General features: G+C 35.0%; 1 protein-coding gene across 5 annotated transcripts in view; it reads right to left on the reverse strand.

Annotated features, from left to right (window-relative positions):
- Positions 1 to 15,487, reverse strand: part of TXNDC11 (thioredoxin domain containing 11) — a 66,689-nt gene that overhangs the window by 5,475 nt on the left and 45,727 nt on the right. For all 5 annotated transcript variants that reach the window (XM_056806151.1, XM_001375880.5, XM_007498629.3 and 2 more), the window contains 5 exons: positions 10,771 to 10,883; positions 8,536 to 8,736; positions 4,284 to 5,073; positions 1,757 to 1,899; positions 1,119 to 1,228 (listed from right to left, as the gene is read on the reverse strand). In XM_056806151.1, the coding sequence (XP_056662129.1) occupies positions 1,119 to 1,228; positions 1,757 to 1,899; positions 4,284 to 5,073; positions 8,536 to 8,736; positions 10,771 to 10,883 (1,357 nt within the window). The remainder of the gene's footprint in view (positions 1 to 1,118; positions 1,229 to 1,756; positions 1,900 to 4,283; positions 5,074 to 8,535; positions 8,737 to 10,770; positions 10,884 to 15,487) is intronic.

Consider the following 15,487-nt stretch of genomic DNA (forward strand, 5'->3'; position numbering starts at 1 on the left):
CTGAATTGGGAGCAGCACTTCACAGCAGGCCGGCTGTGGAGGATGTCATTTTCAGTTACGAGAACTCTCAGAGATCATCGAATAGATGCAATGATGAGATGCAGTCTGCTCTGGTAGAGGGAGTCATAGCACCTAAACTGCAGATTCTTAAACCAAACTTATTTGTGTTCATGACAGAGCTATGCATGAAGAAGAGAGTTCACAGATACCTGCTTAATAAATGAAGAAAATGCAATATGGCCAGCATTTGGTTAAAAACAAGTTTTTTAGCTTTCACAGCTGAAACAGCATCTCCATAAGAATTTTTACAAAGCATATTAAATAGAGACTGGTCCCAAATTTTTGTTAAAAAGCACATCTTCTAAAGAGTTAAAACAAATTAAAGATCTGCAGAATAATATGAATTAAATGATGTACTCTGAATTTAGCAGAATCAACACTTGGAATCTTTTTTGTTTTGCTTTTTAAAAGCATAAAAAGGGCATTAGATGTAAGTAAAGCTTCTTTTCATTCCCTTTCATATTTACTACTTCATTCATAACACAATAATAACCATTATTAAGTGCCTTCTATGTGCACAGTATTACACTAGATGGGGCAAAGGGGGCAGAATATAAAGGACATATTTCCTGCCCTTATGTTGCTTACATCATATCAGGACAAATAATTCAGAACTGATCTGCCCAGAATGGACTTTCCCTTTTGAAATACATTAAACAACATGAAAAAGTGCAATATAAATGTACAGGTATTAGAAACTAAGCCTGTTTTGTTATAATAATCTTGGTCATAATGGATTTGTATTCAGAACTATAGTTAAATGGATAACAGCATAAACTTAGTAGAAACTGAAAAGAACCTATGACTTAGTTTTAATTTTTAAATATATTTCTAATTATGTGCAAATTGTTTTACTTTAAAAAATAATTTTTTTTCTAATTATATGTAAAAATTTTTAAGTTTTTTTTTTTAATTTTGAGTTCCAATTTCTTTCCCTTCCACATTGAGAAGGCAATCAATTCAATTTTGAACCTATAACTTAGCATATAAAAACTGAAACAGAAAGCTTAAGCAGTGTGCTAGCAAAGCAGATGGTAGAAAATAATAGTTTATTTTACCTGGCCACAGTGAATTTATCTGGAGGCAGAAGACGAGCAAGCTGGATGAAAACATGATTGAGAGATGCACAGAACCCACACCAACGGGCATAATACAGTAATAAAACATCCTATGGGAAGGAAATACAGGATTTACAAAAACCAGAGAAAGATACATAAATGTCTTTCTCCCTAAGTCATATCAAATCAGACATCTCAATCTTTGGGGAATGTGAGGTCATTTCAAATTTTGTATATGGACATCAATAGAGAAAACAGCAATTAATGTTGCACTTTTTTTTTTTAAACCCTTACCTTCTGTCTTGGAGTCAATACTATGTATTGGTTCCAAGACAGAAGAGTGGTCAGGGCTAGGCAATGGGGGTCAAGTGACTTGCCCAGGGTCACACAGCTGGGAAGTGTCTGAGGCCAGATTTGAACCCAGGACCTCCCATCTCTAGGCCTGGCTCTCAATACGCTGAGCTACCCAGCTGTTCCCTTAATGTTGCACTTTAAAAGAATCACAAGGCTCAATAATGAGATGTCTTCTTAGCTGTTTTTTACATTCAAAAGCTAAATACTGCTCACTCACACAAAAGTATTATTTAGCTTCCTTGTAAAGGGATAGGAGGCTTGATATGCTTTTTTGTGGAAAATACCTGTTTTCTAAGGACTACCTCCCAAAAGGTATCCGTTGTTACTTCAGAGATTATGTGCTGAGAAGGAAAATGGACAGTGTCACTTCCAATAAGGTGCCTTTTCAATGGACTGTAGAGAACGCTGAAGTTCTGAATAAAAGACTCTATAAAAAGAAACAAGAATTAAAACAACAAAGACCACTTTAACCTGAGTGAAACATAAATTCTAACAGTCCCAAATAACTTTTCTAAGCATGCTGTCCTCTTCTCAGTCCATATATCAGTAACGGGTCTATTTTAATGCTACCTTTTTGAAAATGGATTTTGAATTCTATTTGCAGGCTCAGATTTTAAAGCTGTCCCACTCTGAAAATTCATGAAGTTGTTAATAATTTCTAATTAATGGCACCAAGCTTACCTGGTAGCACAATTCAGCTACTAGTGGTTGATATTAGTCTACTTTCTGCTATGTAGGATTAGGAATTTTGTCCTCTACTTCTTAATAGGGCTAACTTCACAAATTCAAACATGGGATTGTATAAAAGGATTTCCAAAATAACACGGCAATTTGCAATACAATTTTCAAATACCTTCCTTTATAATGACAATGAATAAAATGATTCTAGTCATGGCTTTCGAGAGTGATTTTTTTTAAGCAGTGGACTTCTCTCCCTAAGACTATGGCTCCGTGAAAATAGGAATTAAACTAAGATTCCAGCTTTATGAGAAAAATTAAAAAAAAAAACAAACGAAATGGGTAAATGAAATCCACTAAGTAAGCCACCCTATTAACTCATTGTGTAATACACTGCTTTGCTACACTGTAGGGCAGGACTGTTCCACAGCTTTTCCTCCTATTCATAATATCCTCCATTCTGAGAATAAAATATCCATTTTAGTGGATATTTCAGTGAAAATATCCAAAAGCAAGCTACAGGAGGAGAAAAGTGAAGACCAAAATATGAATACTCCATAGATCAATTTACTCGAACCTGAGTGACTATATACTTCAAAACAAAACAAACAAACAAAAAACATGGAATCACTTTAACCTGAATGAAACACAAATTCTAAATGTCCTAAATAATTTCTCTGAGCATGTTGCATTAACAGGTGATCTTCCATGATTCACTACTAAACTTGTCAACAACTTGGACGTAGCAATCAGCTGTCAAGTTTAAGTTAGATTTGAGAAAATAAGAAGCAACAGGCTAAGAGATTCTGTCCAAGAACCTGTTTCAGAGTTACAAGAACATTATAATGTCACGGAATAAATCAGTTTTCCTGAATACCATTTTATGGAAAACATGCTTTAAAATGCCTCATTCCTAAAAATGCATGTGTTCTTAATATGCCAAAATATTTCAGAAAACAGAAATTTGGGAATAATTATTTTCATTACTAATGAATAGGAAGCCTGTTACAAACTATATTTTGCTTAGAAAAGTTCAACATATACAACTTATCATAAAATAAGGAAAGCTACTAAAAATGGCTGTTATGTAGGGAAGAGGGTTTAATTTTACTTTCCATGGTCTTTTATAGGCTCTAACATTTGAAAATCAAATCTTAAAATATTTTCTTTCACAAATTCCTCCGAAAAGGATGACTTGTCTCTTTCCAATAAAGCTAAATTAACAAAGGTTAGGAACTCATGTGTTTGAATACTAGTAGCGATGATGTTGTACACACAGGACCTGAAGGAATCACTGTTGCTAGAGAGAGGCTAAGTTTAAATAGTTCTTGGATGATTGCCATTTGCTAGTCCACTGCCAAGAAAGCATCTCCAGTGCAATGACATAAACAAAACAAAACTGGTCAAACCAGATCAAATGGTATATAGGCTGTTGCAAATTGAACTTTGGAGGTAAAGGGAGAAAAAAGATAACCTCAACAAGGTACTTATATTATTCTTTGGGAGTGAAGTTGATGTAGCTGGTGACATTTCTTTTAGATGAGAACCAAAATGGGTTCTGTGCATTTTGCCAACCAAATATTCTGATATCTCTTAATTCATGAGGCTATTCTCTTTCCACTGGATATCATCTTGGAAATATTTTCATAAAACTTTCCTTTACAATCACTGTCAATGTACCAATTTGTTTTTCAGTGAAACATAGGCCTAGGTAACAAATAGGTCCAGAATTTGGATGTCGGCAAGAAGAATAGAGCAAAGTAAAATAACTCTGGATTAGGTAGGCCTCAGAAGGCCTGACCTCCAATCCTGCTCAGTAGCTGGGTAATTATCACTTAAGATCTCTGGGTTTGTTTCCTCAGTAGTAAAGACTGGACTATAAGGCCTCTAACATGCTGTCCAGCACTATGAAATCCTATCATCCTGGTATTAAGCTTAGCCAATAGTCATGCCAATACACATCATAGGCAAAAAGAAAAAAAATGAAGAACTCTGTTAAGACTGACAGCATCCCTTTAACCTTTGACCGTGATCGGTAAGAGGCAGTGCATTCCCAACAACATGAAGAAGTCACCTCTACTTAGGATTAAGCAGTATCGATAATATTTACACAAATAAAACTACCTACAGTACCTAGAGTGGGCTTTACAAGAGCTTGTGTGGGGTCCAAGATATAATGAGATTCTTCTTTTACATCCACAATAGCGGCAAACTCTTTAACCTGAGTCGAACTTGATGCACCCAGCCTTTCTGCATACAACCAGAACAAATTTGAATCCAATAGATAAAGGTTCAAGGTCTTGTTGGTCCTGCAGCTCAGGCCAGTGATACTTGTGCTATTAATGTCAACATCAGGAAAGAGAGGGAGGCTCTCCTCAATGTGAGGAACGGAAGTTGGGTTATCAACCTCACATTTCTTCTCATGGGAAGAAAGTGCGATGGGAGGGGACTGAAAGATATCCTCTTCGGAATTAGTGAAGCTCATCAAGCCCCTATTCATGGTCCTGCAACATGCAGTGTAGTAGCTAAAAGGACTATAGAAACTTAAAAAATTGCTGCATTCTATGCTATCTGATGTAACTTGATAGAAGGTGCGTTCCTTGAGGTAGAATGAATCCAAAGCTGCTGCTATCTCAAAAAAACTGCACTGTGGCACATTGACTTTACTTGGCTTAATCCCAGTTGACTGGTTGATACAAAGCTCACAGACATTGTGGGTTCTTGAGATGGAATGCCACTGGGGAAGCACCACAGTATTGCAGCAGGGGGACTCAGTTATTGAAGATGATTCTGCCAGTTGGATTGGGGGGTTGGATACCAGAGAATCCAATGTTGATGAATCCACGTGTCTCAGGTGTTGAAGTAGTTGTTCAACTACCTGACTTTTATTACAGTTGTTGTATTCCAAGGCCACTTCGGTAATCTGAAGAAAAAGTCATGGGGGAAATAGGATCAGTGAGATGTATGCTACGGACTCAAAATAAGCCCCTTCTAATTTTAATGTAAGTAAAATATTCTATAATTTGGTTCCACGAGAAAGTTTTGGTAATGAGTATTGCCTGGAGCATAAATTCTCGAGTGTTTATTTATTGTTATTATTCAAGAATTCACTAATACGACTATATCTAGGTGCCATAAGAGACTATCTTTAAGGTCCCGTGTCATGCTACTATCACAGAATCACGGATATTTTTTTCCAACTGGAAAAACTAAAACCTTCTCAATTTATAGATGTGGAAATCAATGCCCAGAGAGTTTAAGTGGCTTGCCCAGAGTTACAGGGGTAAATTAGCAGCAAAGCTCCTGTCCAAGTTCTTCATATGGTATTGTTAAGCTTCAAACTATATAGGATATTTTACAATCTGATAGCTATTTTCTTCATCTCAATTACCACCAATACCCTAAAATAACTTCAGTCTGAAAATTTTGAGAACTCTTGATGAAATATTAATAGCAAGTGATTAGTTTCCAAATCGGTTCTTTTATATAAAAGATCATGAATTTATGGGCAATTTAATCTCTCTTATTCTTCTCTTATCTCTTGCTAATGATCACCGTAATGCTACATGTTAATAGTTTAGACTTATAGATCACTCAGTTTCATTTACAATGATTATACATATATGTGTGTATACATACATACAAAAATTAGCTAGTAACTGAGGTGGGATTTGAACTCAGGTCTTTCTAACTAGCACTCTTATCCACTATGACACTGAACTGCCCAACTTGAATACATTCTATTGTAGATATTACAGCACAATAGAGCCTATTTTTCTTTAATTACAGGAGAAAGAAAAATAACTTATCACAGTGGATATCAATTTGCAGTAATAGGAAAGGGGTGAACATGGACAACATAATGCCAAGGTTAGGTAAGCTATTAAGATGTTAAATCATGTAGAATTTCTTCTCTGAAAATGGAATGAGATGATAATAAAAAGATGGAGATTTATTTCATTTTATATTATTTATTTTCTGCCTTTTTACTTTACAAGCATTATTTTTTAAATCTTGGGTCAAACACTATTATGTAAGAGTCTAGTTGGTGTATGAGGTCATGTTTTATTACATAGGAATATATAAAGAAAAGCAAATTTAAGATGTCATTCTTGTAATCACTGCTTTCAATTACTTTAATCAGTGAGATCTGTAGGCCTAACTAAAAGAATTATGACATCACCTTCAAGATTTAGGAGTTGATATTGAGTAAATAAAAGAAAAACTAAGAAAATAATACACATTCTCTACAATATAAATGGAAAGATCAACAAAAGAAGCTAAATTTTTTCTAATTATAATGATGCCTACCATCCCCTTCTTTGTAAGGGGGGTGGGAGAGGGGAGAGAGAAGAGGGTATGAGTATAGAATACTGAATATATTGCCAAAGGTTATTGATATGTTTTGTTGATTTTGCCAAATTCTTTTTTTCTCTTTCTTTTTTATTTTGATTCACTGGATAGGAGAATAAAGGGACTTTAAAATATATCAAAAATTTTTCTTTGAAAATTATTAGCTACTTTGAAAAAATAATTACTCCATTAGATTAGACTAAGCTTATATTTTTCAACAAGGTACTAATACATAAAAATCATAATTTTTGACTTCTTAAAACTGAGGGAAACAAATCTCATCCATAAGGGCTAACAAATTTAAGAATGGACCCTTCTTCAGGCATTAGCTTTATAGTCTTTATTAATCAAGTCTGCTCACATGATTCTGACACTGAGAGTAGAGCAACAGAGTTAAGAGAATGACATTTTAGATTGGGATTCAAAAAATATGGATTATAGTCTCGGGTCCACCAACAATGCACTGCGTTACCTTGGGTGAATCACAATCTTTTAAAGCCTGTTTTTCAACTTTAAAAGGGGGGTTAATTAAACTCACAGGAATGTTGTGGGCTCTAAATAAAAATCTAACAGAAAAAGTAATGATGTTATAAAGTAAATGCACATACAGAGACAGTGTACTTGTCTAGAGAAAAACATTACTTATCAATAAATTCCCTACTGTGTCACTAGGCTCAACCATATCCCTTTTAACAGGGAAACACAGCTTTTACCCCTCGGTCACAGCAACCAACTTACACCTAATTTGAGCAGAAATTTAAAACATAAAAATGTTAAACATTAAAAGTCAGCATTTACATAAATATTTATCACCTAGAACTACAGCTACTGCCTTGAATAACCACGTAGTTTTTCCAGCAAAGTGCTCTAAAATGCTATGGCTAGTCTAAATGAATAAAAATCTCAGCAATTCAGAAGGTGGAAGTATGTTGCTGAGCAGATAAAGTTTGAATGGCCAAAATGTTTAAAAGAAATTAAATTTTAAATCTCATAGATCTTCCCATCACAGCAGCATAAACAATGGGGAAGCTTTCCACTTGCTCCATTTTCATTTCTCTCTCCTTTTCCATATAATACAAAATAGGGTCACATAATGGAATGATCCCTAGAAATGGTCTCAATGAGAAATTTCCAACAAGATGGACTTAACTGTACAAAAAGTATTGGGTTCTATTTTTCTTGAAGGGATGGTTAGGTTTACACTCAAGGGGCAGAGGCAGTATGTATAGCTTCAGAGTAAAGTATGCTGACTCTCTGAAATCTGTTTTAACCAATTGAGCCATCCTCAGGCAAGAGGAAAACAAAGTAGTCAGTAAATCCAATTTAGTAACCATCCCCAGGCTTTCAGCAACTTGTTATTGCTCCCCTATAAGTGCCTGCAAATGAACCATGGGTAATAGAAACTTACAGAAAAAGGGAATAAACTGCGTGAAGTCAAGCAGGTGAAGAGTGGAAACCCAATCCTGCCAGGTAAGAACTGGTTTGGGTGTCTGGTTTAAAGGTAGAAAAGCCAGGAAAATGCTGCTGGTGCTAGAGTTGTACTTCTTACTCCAGATGTCCTAGAGGAACCGAAACATGGCTACTCCTGCTTTGCTTTATTGGCTTCTCTTAGGTAACCCACTATCCATTTTGTGCTTGACCTGCTGTCTTCTCAGCCTTAACAGTCATAATGATGGTGATGATTAATAAAAAAGGGAAGAATAATTCAATCACTTTACAAAAGGAAGAATTTAAGTTTTTCTCTAGAGGGAAATTAGGAATGGTTTCATTTTCCTTCACCCTCATCTCCAGAGTACTCTGTGTATGAACCACTGCTAAGATACAAAGTAAGTTGACCTAAGAAGTGTTACTCAGACTGGCCTCAGGTTCAGATTTGTCTGGCCTTTTAACTAGAGAAAGCAAAGCCAAGGATGCTGTTACTGGTGGCATCGACTCAACTGTTTCACCGATTTATTATAAATTCTAACTTAATAAAGTCCAAATAATGATGTTACACTATGTGATAGTTATACTTTTATTTTATGAGTCTTACCTCATCTAATAGAGGATGACTTTCAGCTAAGGGATTAAAAGGTATAAATAAAAAAAGTGCTGGTCCTTTCTTGAGTTCATTATTCAGGAGAAGACTTTTCCCTCCATGTGGTCGTAGCCATTGAACAAGCATTTCTCGATTTTCTAAAGCCCATTTGTAAATATTCTCAGCTGTGTAGTTCATTACTTCTCTTGGAAAGACCTTTGTGTAAAGAAACACACAAGATAAAAGCAAAACTAATATCATTATCAGTTATTTTGGAAATTAGATATCAGACTACATCTTTTCTCAAAAGTTGAAAATGCAAATTCTTTGGATATGTTCATTCATACTGATTATTTCACTTTTAATTCTTAGAGTAAAATAATTTTATTAATAGTATTACAAAAAACTATTCCAACATCATACCTAGATGCAATTTTCACAAAGTTGTCAAGTATGCACAAGGATTCAATAAACACCTCTATTTCATTTATGCCAATATACATGTAAGAAAATAAAACCAATCATACTATTTTTTTCTCTAATTTTGTTGTTCTACAACAATAAAACTTGAGGCAAAGCAATTATCATAGAGGCAAGCTAATTCCATATGAACCATGTTATAAACAGAACAAATAACATCAAAGCATTTGTGGGTAGAGATCTGATTATACTAAATCAATGAAAGAAAAAGCATTTATTAAACCTTACTATGTGCAAAGCACTGGGGATACATATGGAGAAGCCAGTAGCTCACTGATCACAAGACCTCATATCTAACTAGGAGAGACAACACATATAGCAGGGTTTAGCTGTAGTAAAGATAGAAACAGGTTGGTGGCTCTTAGGGTAAAGATCTGAGATATGCTGCTCCAAACAACCATTCAGGTGGTAGTACTAAAAAACATAGTACTTAAAAACTCATAAAGGCCCAAAAGCTCATGGGAGAATATTCATTACAGGAGATGTACATGTGATGAGTGTTCTGGGGTTCTTTTTCAGAAACAAAAAGTATCCATTTTAAATGACTGTAAATTTCAACAGTCTAAGTCTGTGTTGGCAAACCTGTGTTGGCACACATGCTGGAGCAGGCTGCTCCTCTTCCCCTCTCCACATGTGCCTAGGGACATTTCTCACACACCCCAACCCTCTGTCCAGCAGCCAATGGAAGCACATCTCCACTCCTCTGTCTGGGGCTGGGGGTGCCTCACATGTGGCATATGCAGTTTGGGTACTTGGTCTCTAAAAGGTTCACCATCACTGGTCTAAGTGATAAAAGTTTTATTCTAACAGTTCAGTTTTTTATTTTAAGTGTCATTTTTGATTTTGTCAGTGTTGTTGCCTTCTTTTTTAATTTTTTAAAACCCTTACCTTCTGTCTCAGAATCATTACTAAGTATTGGTTCCAAGGCAGAAAAGTAGTAAGGGCTAGGAAATGGGGGTTAAGTGACTTGCCCAGGGTCACATAGCTAAGAAGTGTCTGAGGCCATATTCAAACCCAGGTCCTCTGGACTCCAGACCTGGCTCTTTATCTCCTGGGCCACCTTGTTGTTTATCTCAGAAACTTTCAGTGGAAAAATAATGTAGAACCTACATGATCATACAAAAATATAAAACAGTGATGGAAATAAAGATAAACAACCACAGAGGAGAAGCTGGTAAAAGATAAAGAGAAACAAATACTGGGAAATGTCTTTAGGATCTAAGGTAAAAATGTTGACAGTTATAGAAATACACAGTTCTAAGAAAAATAATTATTGTTATTGTTAATGTACTATCTAGAGGGTAAGAAGACTAACACAATAAATAAAAATAAAATTGTGGCTGTGAAAATTTATGTCAAAGCTTCAGAATAACTGCCTTGAGGGGTTCCTCCAAAACATAGCTAAAAACTGAGAAATCTAACCAGAAAGGGAAATTTAAGGGCTCCCTAAAGCTCTCTAGAGATCAAGTAGCCACAAACTCACAGCTCTCCAGGGTACCCTGAAAAAGCTTAAAAGTGTTATCAGATCACCTTGGGAAAAAGCATATTATTTTATTGTTCTTGATAAATGACACAAAATTTACTCTGCATAAAGAATAGGGAATAACTCCTGGGAATTTAAGCATAAAGTGTTCCACAGACTTCTTTTGCATTTTTATGTCCCCAAGGAAAAACAAGGCTTCATGAAAATCCAGAAACACACAAAAAATACAAAGTTCAATAAAAATTCAAGACATTTCAAAGTGTCAGTAGTGAACATTGAATACTTACAAGTGATGTGTTGAAATGCCTATGTAAATACACACTTCCAGAGTGTACCAAGGACACCAGTTTGGCAAGATGTTTATTTGTGATAACACCGAAGCGTAATGTTCCTAGGTAATCTGAAACAGAAGGTATCCTTTTGTTAAAGTAAAATATTCATAAAAAATCAAGTGGCAAAAAAGAATAGTGGCCCTTTGATGAATGGATCTTTTAAGAATAGAGTTTCTTTGAATAAAAATGGCCTGAGCTCAAAGGAAGCCCACATGTCCAAGAAAAGCTCTTTACTCCAGGCAGCCCAGAAAGGAAATCTATAACTAAAAACACATACACATAGGTGGACACTTCTAGCAATTAAGTGTTGACAACAAAATGCATTACTGGAATATATTCTCATCATTAATATATGTAGAATTTCTTTCATGGCAACTATAATAATTAACATGGAGTGCTCTTATCCAAATTTTAAGTAAGTAAGCAAGAGAAAGTGATTAATTACTGCAGTAGCTTTGGCTAGGGAGACAAAAATAAAAAAATTACAGGAAGAAAATAAAGACCAAACAGAAATTTCAGAAATATTTAGAAAATCTAAAAGCCATGCTATTTTTATTGATATTGTCAATATTTGCTGAGCTTAACAAATTTAAGTTATATTTTCTTATAATGTTCTTCTTAAGATAAAATTTTAGAATATTTTAAAACAAACCAGAGAAAAATATTGAATAGAAATAGAAATAGATACTATAAGCAGGTGTACTGAATATATAGACATACAAATAATATTGAATTTAACAGACATCTTTACCTTCTTACATACAATTTTTTAAATATTTAAAAAATAAACAAAATATAGGGGCAAAAATAAACTACAATTTAACAGAAACATCATTGTGGTAAGCTGGATAGTAATTTTTAACTTTTTTTTTTAAACCCTTACCTTCCATCTCAGAATCAATACTATGTATTGGTTCCAAGGCAGAACAGTAAGGACTAGGCAATGGGGGTTAAGTGACTTGTCCAGGGTCACACAGCTAGGAAGTGCCTGAGGTCATATTTGAACCTAGGACCTCTCATCTCTAGGCCTGGCTCTCAATTCACTGAGCCACCTAGGTGCCCCCTGTTCACATTTTAAAATTGCTTTTCTTTACCGTATATAATTATTTACCTGTATGTAAATACACATGTATTTAAATGTCTATATATTTAAATATGTGTGTGCATACATACATACCTGGAGCTCTTAATCAGATGTTAAGAGCTCTAGGGCCAACTTAAAAACTTAAATCTCAGGACAAAAAAATTAAATCAAATAAATCAACTACAGTCTGATGTTCCTCCTCTTTTCTCCTACCTTTCTCTTTTGTATTTCTGAAATCATTGAAATAAAAATGAAAAAAGAAAGCCACAAAGTAATTTAAAATGTGCTACAAAAAATAACAGTTGTAATTTCTTAAGGAAATGACATATATTTCATCTCTAAGTTACTGCCACTCTCTTCTAGGACGGAAAAGTGGCAAAACTACTTCTTTGCCAAACTCACTTTGTATGTTTAAGAGCACTCTGATTATCTTTTTCTCATTTAGATGCTCTCTTTACTCGTGTGCTCCAAAATGTCTTTTACTTCTGAGAACTGTAATGTATGAATTTTGATTCCCAAGTTGAGGCAATTCTTAGTTTAAATTCTCTCTCTGAGAGATAGGCAGAAATATTTAGAAAGGAAAAAGGAGGCATTAAGTGGTTTATTTGCTTAATCTCATTTTTAATCTGTCATCTTGAGATGAGATCAGTAGAAACTATATTTTATAGCACACTATTAATCATACTGTAAATTACACTTTAACTGTTAAATGATATCCATATATGCAGATATAAATATTAGTGAGTTTCTGAAAATGCCAGTCTATTATCAAATAAGTCCAATCTTCTAGCAATGGAGTGTACAAAATTGCTTAGTGCCAGAATAAAACAAATGGATATCAAAGAGACTTTAAGTTTTGGAATAATAAAAAAATTTTGCAGACTAATTTGTCAGATATATGGAGAATAACCTTAAAAAAGGAGAAATGGGCAGCTAGTCAGGTCTAGAGATGGGAGGTCCTGGGTTCAAATCTGGCAACAGGCACTTCCTAGTTGTGTGACCCTGTGCAAGTCACTTAACCCCAAAGCCTTAACCCTTACTTCTCTTCTGCCTTAGAACCAATACACAGAATTGATTCTACAACGGAAGGTAAGAGGTTTTTTGTTTTTTTTAAATAAAGAGAAAGTATAGGATGGAAGATCAGCTAAGAAATTGATACAATAATCCACGATAATAAGAGGGTCTTGAACTAAGACAGCAGCAATAAGAAGGAAGGTAAAATCTAATAGTCAGGTATAATAATTAGTAGGGTTTGATGACATTAAAAAATTGGGGGACATGAAAATAAAAACTACTCCAAAATTCTAAGCCTGAGGGGACAAGAAGATCATCCCAATGACAGTAAAGGTTGGATAATGTGCCTCCCCTCTTCTAAACCTGCTCCCTTCTGATTCTAGCCTCACCTACCTTCCTTTAAAAAAACCCTTGGGCTGAAGTGAATGACACCAACTTTACACTGTGTGGTTGGTAATAACTGAGGCTTTATGATTTATTAGTATAACAGACATAATAAACAGGTCAGTAGACTCCCCAGTTACTCCAAAGACCCTGAATATATTTATGTATTAAAAACAATTAATCACATAAGATATACTAATTAAAACAATTAAGCAGGATACAAAATTGGGTCATTTGATGAATTCTTTGCTCCTGCCCAATTGCCCTAAATGCTGCTTCCCACATGGAGTCTATTTCCTGCCCCTGTATTTGCCTGAATACTGCCAACAGCCTTTTTCTCACTCTCACCTTCCATTCCAGGAACCAGGCAAGCAGAGTTAAGTGGCTTGTCCGGCTAGTTAGGATCTGGGTCTCCTCCAGCCTCCCCTCCCCATCATAGTGTATTCCTTTTGTATCTGTCCTTTCTTTACTTATCTAACATAGATCCAGGGCAGGCAGGGCTTTAGAGGCCATCTAGTCAAATTCCTTTGCTTTACTGAGGAGGAAACTTCAGAACACAGATGGGATCTGACCTTCCCAAGGCTACAAAAGCAGATCAAAGAGGGGTGAGTATTTTAACTCAGGTCCTCTGACTCCAGAGTAAGTGTTCTTTCCTCTACCACAAAGCCTCCAAAATAAAATCTGACCAGATATCAGAATAAAACAATGCAAGTGCCTCCTTCAGGGCCCGGCCTGTTGCCCTTTAGATCTCTCCCCAGGGGCCTCACCCAGTTCTGATACACAGGAGGTGCTGGATCCACTGACCGCCTGCTCCCTCTGACGCTGGAGAGGATTCTTTTTCAGTTTGGACTGAGTTAGTGCTCACTAGAGCATCTTCCAACTCAGAGGCTTGAAGATCCATCAGAATGGTATCCCAGAAAACAACGGAGAAGAGCTCTGGGAAAGGGGAGAAAGGTAAAGGAAAAGAAGGAATAATGCCTAGGGCCACCAGAAGAGTCTTTGGCCTCCAAGTTCCTAGCTCAAACCATAAGAATGAATATATTCTCTTGGGGAGTTCCCTGATGGCTTGTTCAATTTCTTTTTCTGATATGGGATTAAGTATTCTATTTTCTTTTTTGTTAATCTAGGCAATTTATATTTTTGTAACTATTCGTCCACTTCACCTAGACTATCAGATTTATTGTCACATAATTGGACAAAACAGCTCCTAATGATTACTTTAATTTCTTCTTCATTAGAGGTAAAATCACCCTTTTCAATTCTGATACTGGTAATTTGATTCTCTTCTTTATTTTTAAATTTTATTATTTAATTATTCATTTTAATTATATTATAAATAATTATTTAATTGATATTTCCCCAAATCAACCAGTACTCTATTTTATTTGTTTTTTCATAGAACCAACTCCTAACATAGAACCAACTTCAATAGTTTTTTTCTTCCAATTTTATTAATTTCTCCTTTGATTTTCAGGATTTCCAATTTAGGAGCATCAATAGCTTCTACTTCCCAAAGAAATTTAAAGATCAAATAGTATAACTCGGAAAATACCTTAAAAATCAAGTAATGACAGATGCAAAGTATTTCTGTTAAGAGGAACCTTTAAAGGGTCAAGGACTAAAACTTGGTGGATAATAAAAAGTAAAAGAAGGAAAGTAAGTTAAGTGAGTAAGACAGATAGCAGTGATATATATATAATTAACTTCCAAATTTACCATAGTTCTTAACATGGGGTCCATGAACATGTTTAAAAAATTTTATAGCTGTATTACCGTGTGTGTGTTTAATGCATTTAAAAACATTTTTCTGAGGACTCCATAAGCGATACTAGACTCACCAAGTGGTCCATGACACAAAAAATGTCAAGAACCCTTAGCCTAATGAAAAGGTAGGTTCAAGAATACTATTGAAAAGGGACATTTAGGTAGCACAATGGATAGAGTACCAGGCCTGGCTTGGCAGGAGGACCTGGATTCAAATATGACCTCAGACACTTTCTAGCTGTGTGACCCTGGACAAGTCACTTAACCTCAATTAAGGTTACTAAGATAGAAGGTAAGGAATTGTTTAAAAAAGAAAAAAGAACTATTGAAAAGACTATTTAATTCTATTAACTACATAATAAAAATAATATTATTAATGTTAATAGTGATATTAACTAGTAATTAATAAATACTTAAATCTGTTAT

Source organism: Monodelphis domestica, chromosome 7 (assembly GCF_027887165.1).
Source record: "Monodelphis domestica isolate mMonDom1 chromosome 7, mMonDom1.pri, whole genome shotgun sequence".
Taxonomy (NCBI): Eukaryota; Metazoa; Chordata; class Mammalia; order Didelphimorphia; family Didelphidae; genus Monodelphis; species Monodelphis domestica.